This window comes from Sorex araneus, chromosome 1, assembly GCF_027595985.1.
Source record: "Sorex araneus isolate mSorAra2 chromosome 1, mSorAra2.pri, whole genome shotgun sequence".
NCBI classification, from domain to species: Eukaryota; Metazoa; Chordata; class Mammalia; order Eulipotyphla; family Soricidae; genus Sorex; species Sorex araneus.
Genome location: NC_073302.1, coordinates 335,134,117 through 335,141,580, shown reverse-complemented (window position 1 = coordinate 335,141,580; position 7,464 = coordinate 335,134,117). Strand labels below are relative to the sequence as shown.

The 7,464-nt window shown below is 57.2% G+C and overlaps 1 protein-coding gene across 1 annotated transcript; it reads right to left on the bottom strand.

The window, feature by feature from the left end:
- Positions 1-1,236: 1,236 nt before the first annotated feature.
- On the bottom strand, positions 1,237-7,464 carry NKX6-3 (NK6 homeobox 3). The gene is made up of 3 exons (XM_004606920.2): positions 6,599-7,464; positions 3,853-4,022; positions 1,237-2,156 (listed from the first exon to the last, which is right to left on the bottom strand). Exons 1-3 carry the CDS (start codon positions 6,978-6,980, stop codon positions 1,932-1,934), a joined length of 777 nt encoding a protein of 258 aa, XP_004606977.1. The 5' UTR covers positions 6,981-7,464; the 3' UTR covers positions 1,237-1,931.

Genomic DNA, 7,464 nt, shown 5'->3' with positions numbered 1-7,464 from the left:
GGAAATTGCCCTGTGGCTCCAGAGCCCACAGGCCTGTCCTCAGCTGGAGCACCCACTCTGTTCTGAGAAATTCTCCATGTGTCCATGGAGAATTCCTCCGCGCAGCTCGAGACCATGGCAACAACCGCACTAGATTTTTTTATTATATATTTTTTTGAGGGAATGGGGCGGGACTACACACAGCAGTGCTCAGGGGTTTCTCCTGGCTCTGCCTGCACTCAGGAATTATTTGTCTCAGGGGACCATATGGCACACTGGGGATCAAATCCGGGCCAGCACACACACCCTATGTGTACTATTACTACTTCTACTTCCCCCTGCACTTGATTTTAGCTGCTACCTTTTTATTTCTTCTTCACATGAAGAAATACAGAGAGGATATCATGGTGGATTGAGGATGAATCTTATTACACTCATCCAATCCACTTGGCCCAGGAAGCTACTGTGCAAGGTTGGCACCTCAGTTTCTCTGAGTCTCGGAGCTGGGCTTGCAGTCCTGCCCTCACTCCCACTCCAGGCTGCTCCTGCCGGGATTCTCCTGTTCAGGGGGTCTGAGGCACGACTGGTGGGCAGGTAGAGCAGCAGACAGGTAGCCGCTTACAGCTCCTTAGCTTAGGGCCGGTGCCCAGCTGGGTGAAGGAAGAAGGGCCTTGACGGATATAGATCCGGCCTATCATTGGGCAGCAAAGGGTGGCCAGGCTGCCTAGTCTACTTCTGTGATTTCCTCTAGAAACTGTCTGGATCCAATTTTCTCATTCAAATAATAATCTACCACCTAGGTTTTTTGTGAGCTCAGGTAAGATCATGGCGACCACAGCTGGAGAGATTAGGGAGTGTTCATGTAAGTAAGTACATCTGCTCTTCGTTGAGTAGATCACCCCGTTAGACTGTGAGTTCCCAGAGGCAAAGGGCTTCGCTAATTTCCTCTCAGGTTTCTCAGTGCCCAGGGACACAGCCTGACATACTGGGGAACTTTTCAACTGGTTTGATCCCTAGCAAGCAGCCTTTGGTTGCTCGGCTGCCCCCTCCCCGCCCCATCCCCACCCCGCGCTCTCCTGGTGCCTCGGGGCAGCAGCACTGTGGCCAGTCTGGGACCCACAGAAGCACAGCAGCCTGCTAGCTTTCAAGGACCTTTATTTAAGAGTCCGTGAAGGGGCGAGAGCTCAGCCCCTTTGGCTTACATTCCTCTAAGCCAGCCCGCCCCCTCCCCAGCCCCGCCCCTCCCAGCTGCCGGAAGCCAGAAGCTGCGTCCCCACCCTCTCAGCACCCAGAGGCGGCCGAGGGTGGTCCGAGGAGGGAGGGCTGCAGGCCTGTGCTGGCCCTTCTGGGGTCTCTTCCTTCAGCGAGTGCCCCGTGTACAGGGGCAGCAGGAAGTCCTCCAGCGTTCTCTGCTCCAGTGCGCCCTGCTCCCCACTTCCCTGCCTCCCGCAGAAGGGGGCCGTGGGGGGGGGAGCGAGCATCTCTCCTCTCCAGACTACGGTCCTTGTGTTAGGATGTCAGGGGGGCTCCTCCTGGCTGGGACCCGCCTCAGCTGGAGGTGGATTCCTTCCAGTGTCCAGTATTTGGCTGTCCCCCCTCCCCGGTGGGTTTTTCCGGGGAAGTGATGTCAAGACTGAACAGGGCATCTTTCCTCCTGCCTTTGGTCACTGGTACCCGGCCAGTACCAGAGGAAGGTCCCCCCCAGCCGCAAGACCTCGGCCTGTCTGGGACTTCACGGCCGTTCTACTGGCTGCAGAGCCTGGTCCCTCCCCCGCCTGAGCTCTCCTGGCTACAGAGTTGGCAGGACCAGACGGGCGCCAGGTCCAGGGGCGGGGTCCGCCTCTCCTCTCTGGCTCCCTCTTTGCTGGACACTCGCCCCCAGCCCCCTGCCCCCCATCCCCGCGCCTGTCCCTCCCGGGCCCAGGCCCCCAGCCCCGCGCCTCCCCGGCAGGTCAGACGCCGTGCGCGCCCAGGCCCAGCACTGAGAAGGCGGCGCGGTGCTTGCGCAGCAGCAGGCGGATCTTCTCGTCGTCCGAGTCCGGGTCCAGCGGCTTGTTGTACTCGTCGTCGTCGGTCTCGGAGGCGGCGCGCTCCCCAGCCGGGGCCCGCGGGGTGGACGACGAGGGCTCGAGCGCGCTCTTCTTGCGCCACTTGGTCCTGCGGTTCTGGAACCACACCTGCGGAGGCGGGGGGATGTGGGGGGAGAGGGGGAGGCTGAGCGGGCGTACCTGGGCGGAAGGGAGGTTGAGCATGCGCACCTGGGCAGGCAGAGGCCGAAAGGGCACACTTGGACAGTCAGAGGCCGAGCGGGCACACTTGGGCACCTGGGCGGGCGGGAGACTGGGAGGGTGGGGGCCTCAGCCACAGCACGGCCCTGCGCCACAGCTGCATTCAAAAGCTCCTTCGTGGGGACACAGCGGCTCCTGGGCCTATGCTGGCTTCTCTCTCCTTTGCCATTCGGGCAGCTGTGTGGCAGCTGCAGGGAGCATGGAGCTCAGGTTGGCAGCCAGGAAGCTGCTCTGAAGAACTGGCTGCTGGCGATGGTGGGGGAGAGTGTGGCAGGGCCTTCAGAGACAGACCACACCCCAAGGGGGGGAAGAAGGATGGAGGGGGCAGCCTACACCTGCATGTCAGTCCCCACATGGGGCCCAGGGTCCTGTCCCTGCTCCCTGCCTGCTCTGGGGTCTCTCAGGAGTGGTCTGAGACGAGGGTTCTTGAGAGCAGGGATGTCCTTGCCTGTGTGGCACAGGTAGCGGCCCAGACTTTCTCTCTGCCCTCCTTACTGAGCTGCTTTGTGAGGCCTTGGGAAGGAAGAGGTTCACGGCTTTCCTTTAAGCTTTGATAAACCCAGATCAGAACTGCCCTGAACCTGCCCTGATCTGTCCCAAAGTCTGATTCCAGATCCTCGTCTGAGGCTGCCAGCAGCTCTTAGCTCTTGACATTTTTTTTTTTTTATTTTGGAGGTGCAGGGGGTGTGTTGCTTAGGGCTTACTCCTGTGTCTATAATAAGTGATCACTCCTGGTGGTGCTCATATGCCATACTAGAGATTGAACTGGCCAGCTGCATGCAAGACGTGTGTCTTAACTCCTTATACTTACTCTCTCTCCAGTCCAGCTCTTGAAATTTCTGATTGACCTCTGCAAGGGGGGACAAGTGTGGCACTGCAGCCTTACAGAGCTGCAAGCCCAGTTCTACACTCACCAAGCTGATGGTCTGGGGCAAAGGCTCAGATGAGATGGTTCCATCCTGAAGATGGCTCATAATAACCACCTGAAGGATCACAGAGATGGTACAGCAGGCAGGACTCTTGCCTTGCATATGTCAGACCTGGGTTTGATCCCCAGCACAACATAAAGTCCCTAAGCACTGCCAGAAGTGATCCCTAAGCACACTGCCAGGAGTAAGCCCTGTGTACCACTGTGTCCCCCAAACGAATAAGCAAAAAATATCAGCCTTAAGGAGGATTCTGTATCACTCTATCACTGTCATTCTGTTGTTCATTGATTTGCTTGAGTGGGCGCCAGTAATGTCTCCATTCATCCCTGTCGCATGCTAGTGTAACCCGATGGCATATTGGGGGCTCTTTCAGGATCAGGGGAATGAGGACTATTGTTGTTTCTGTTTTTGGCATATCGAGTATGCCATGGGTAGCTTGCCAGGCTCTGCCAAGGAGGATTAAATGAGGGAAATGGAGATGTCTCAAAGTAGGCACAGTGTTGAAAACTTTTTCTTATGGTATTACTGCAACCCCTAGGCTAGGTGGGCAGCTGGTAGCACTCTGCAACCCCTTCCCCCCAGACTTGGGAGGGCAGAGCTACCTCCCTCCGTGCAGGGTCTTGTATGCCAGGCCCAGGACTTCTGCACGGACTCACCTTGACCTGTGACTCTGTCATGCCCAGGGAGTAGGCCAGGCGTGCCCTCTCTGGGCCAGCCAAGTACTTGGTCTGCTCAAAGGTCTTCTCCAGGGCAAAGATCTGGTGTCCGGTGAAGGTGGGCCGGGTGTGCTTCTTCTTGTGGATACTGTCGCTCAGGGGGTCCGGGGCTGGTGGGAGAAAGGGGTGTGGTTAAGGGTGAGTGGAGGTCAGCCCTGTCCTGCTTCTGCCAGTGGGCCCCTGAGCCCCAGAGGAGCTCTGAGCCTGCGGGTCCCTCTTGGGGGACCAGTGTTCCCCACACTGTGTTGGGAGTGATAGTGGCCTCTGCATGCCTGGGTGAGAAGGCCCAGTCTCAACTACTAGAGCTAGCACAGTCTGGAGCTACTCTAGGGCAATAGAAATTTCCCTTTGGTTTCAGAATCAGACATGACCTTGCACTAGCAATCAGGTCTCCAGGGTGGGAATTCCTTCCTGCTCCCTTGCTCTTGGGATCTCATTTTTTCCATATCTTCAGGAAACTGTGGAGGGATGGACTCCATACCGCTCCATACCGCTGCTCTCCCCTGTCACCTGAGTCAAGTGGCCTCATCCAGCCTGCAGACTCTGGCAGAATCTCAGGACCCAAACCCCCTACCTCCACCTGGGCACCTGCTGAGGCAGCAGCTGGAAGGGGGCTGTGGGCAAGCAGAATGCCGTGCATCAGCCTCACTCAGGCAGCAAGAGCCCTATGCTTCATCTTGAGAGGAAACAGAGGCACAGAAAACAGTAAGAGACTTAATAAGCTTGTTACCTTTGGTTTTCTCTCCTTTGCCTGCCTGCCTGCCTCCCCCTCTCCCTCCCTCCCTCCCTCCCTCCCTCCCTCCCTCCCTCCCTCCCTCCTTCCTTCCCTCCCTCCTTCCCTCCCTCCTTCCTTCCTTCCTTCCTTCCTTCCTTCCTTCCTTCCTTCCTTCCTTCCTTCCTTCCTTCCTTCCTTCCTCCTTCCCTCCCTCCCTCCCTCCTCCCTCCCTCCCTTCCTCCCTCCCTCCCTCCCTCCTTTCTACCTCCCACCCTCCCTTTCTTCCTCCCTCCCTCCTTCCCTCCTTCCTTCCTTCCATCTTCCCTCCCCTCCTTCCCTCCTTCCTTCCTTCCATCTTTCCTTCCTTCCTTCCTTCCTTCCTTCCTTCCTTCCTTCCTTCCTTCCTTCCTTCCTTCCTTCCTTCCTTCCTTCCTTCCTTCCTTCCTTCCTTCCTTCCTTCCTTCCTTCCTTCCTTCCCTCCCTCTTAATTTACTTTATTTGGGGGAGAGGTTATGTACAGGGCTTATTTTTGGCTCTTTGCTTAGGGATCACTCCTGGTAGTGCTCAGACAACCATATGTGGTGTCAGAGATGGAACCAGAGCCAGGTGTGTGCCAGGCAACTGCCTTAACACCAGCACTATCTCTCCAGCACTGCCACTGGCCTTCTTAGCTTCCTGTGGATGCCTCTTCTGAGGTGAAGAATAGGGGCATGAGAGGATGATTATTTGGAGGCAGAGGTGGGTGGGTGGGCATGAAAGTGAGAGTCAGGATGTGACTTAAAAAAGCCCCACGCTGGCCGACTCGGCGTGGCGTACACCATACTATGAGGCGCAGGAAGGGGGATGAGGGGGAAAAAGAAAAAAAAAAAGGGAAAAGGAAAAAGAAAAAAAAAGAGAGAGAGAGAGAGTTATGTCAACTATAGTGAGTTTTGTGTTGAATTATGGAATGTAATCAAGGTAAAGAAAAAATGAAGTGAAATTCATTAGTTATACAGTAGGGGGTAAGGGGTGGGGGCGGGGGGTATACTGGGGTTTCTGGTGGTGGAATATGGGCACTGGTGAAGGGATGGGTGTTTGAATATTGTATAACTGACATGTAAACCTGAGAACTTTGTAACTTTCCACATGGTGATTTAATAAAAATTAAAAAAAAAACACACCCTCAAACTGAGTTACTAAGTAGGCTGCAAAACCAACACACAGTCCTTTAACCCCCGGTACATGCTACATATAAAGATCCGTATTCTCTACATATTTTAGGTTGTGTGAGAGCTGGGCTCTTGGGAATCCAGCCTCCTGGGGTGCTAAGGACATGTTGTGTGCTTCCTGCCCTGGGGTCAGATGGATGGCCCCAGGGCCGCATGTTCCCCGCTTCCCAGGTAAGCCTCATCTGCTGTTTTGGGGCCCAACCTATGCTCTGGTCCCTCACGACATCACAGGGACCCAGTAACAGAAAGGCGAGAGTTGGAGTCCCCCACCATTACAGCCATGTCTGATTTGGCTCAGTGGCTCTGCCCAGAGGCTGGACAGTTGTTGCCGAGGAGGATGGTCCTTTTGATCACAGACAGAGCAACAATGGGGTGAGAGAGTGTTCTGTGTCCCCGAGTGTGGCAGGGCGAGAGTGAGCCCCCGGAGAAGGAGAACAGGGCATCCCTGACTTGGGGCAGCACTCAGCGGCGGGGGCTGGGGGGCAATGGCCACACAGACCTTAGGTGGGGGAAGCAGGTCAGCTATCCAGGCAGCCTGCACAGGGTGGGGTGGCTCCCCACAGGGCGGGGTTACTCCCCAGACTGGGAGACTTTCAGGGGGATCCACTTGGCTCAGGTCAGCAAAGTGGGGGCAGAGTTCAGGGACCTGCAGGTGTAGAACTCAGAGGAGCAGGTTGCACTGGACCGTCTGCGGGGGCAGGGAGTGGTGGGCACCTGTCGCTGTGCCCCTGTGCGGGGCTTCCCTCCCGGCGCCCCTACTCACTGTGGCTGCACTGCCGAACGCCTCGCCAGTCCTGGCCCGTGTCTGCCCAGCAGTTCCGGGTCCGGGGTGGGTACTCGTTCCCAGCCTTAGAGAAATTCCCCATTGGGGGACCGTAGTAGACCCCCTGGGAGCCGAGTCCACCGAAGCCTGCCACATGGGGGTAGCTGGAGAGAAGGCTGCTGTTCGGGGTGGCCACCGGCCTGCTCAGGATGTCGGAGATGCCGTGGGGGGTCCCGGCGGCCAGCTGGGGGCCCAGCCCTGGAGCGCTGAGCTTGTAGAAGGAGTTCTGCACGGAGTACTGGCACACAGGGGCCTTCATTTCCGAGAACTGAGCGAGCGACGTGTTGTTGAGCAGGAACGTCCCCTGCAGGTTGGCCTCCATGATCCCCGGCCGGACACGCCGAGGTCCCTAGTGCCTGAGACCCTCGGCTCCAGCCCGGAACCCCATGGCAGGTCTGAGGGCCACAAGCCCAGCCCAGACTGCCCTCCCTCCAAGGCGCCCAGCCCAGCCCTCGCCCGGGCACCCACGTCAGCCACTCGGAAGTGAGGTGCTCCCGCAGTGAGGCCCCCCCCCCAGCCCCAGCTGAGAGAAGATCTCCCCAGGTCTCAGCTCACATCCCTCTTCTGCCCCTGAGTCTGGGGACCCTCCATGAGAAGTTGAAGTTCAGAGAAGCACCATTTCCCTGATAAAGATAGAGCCCATTAGAATACAGCCCCAGACTGGCTGGACAGCAGGGCTGCGCTGCCATTGGTGGAACCAGCTCTGCCTTCACATTGGCTTGTCCAAGACAAATTGCACTTTGAAAGATAGTGTGTGTGTGTGTGTGTGTATGTGTGTGTGCGTGCGCGCGTGCGCGTGTGCGCAA

Excerpts from the sequence above, each read along its gene's own strand:
- NKX6-3 (XM_004606920.2), bottom strand. The coding sequence starts at position 6,980 with ATGGAGGCCAACCTGCAGGGGACGTTCCTGCTCAACAACACGTCGCTC. Across the intron at positions 4,023-6,598 it reads CGTTCGGCAGTGCAGCCACA|CCCCGGACCCCCTGAGCGAC; the intron begins GTGAGTAGGGGC and ends TTCTCCCACCAG. Across the intron at positions 2,157-3,852 it reads TGACAGAGTCACAGGTCAAG|GTGTGGTTCCAGAACCGCAG; the intron begins GTGAGTCCGTGC and ends CCGCCTCCGCAG.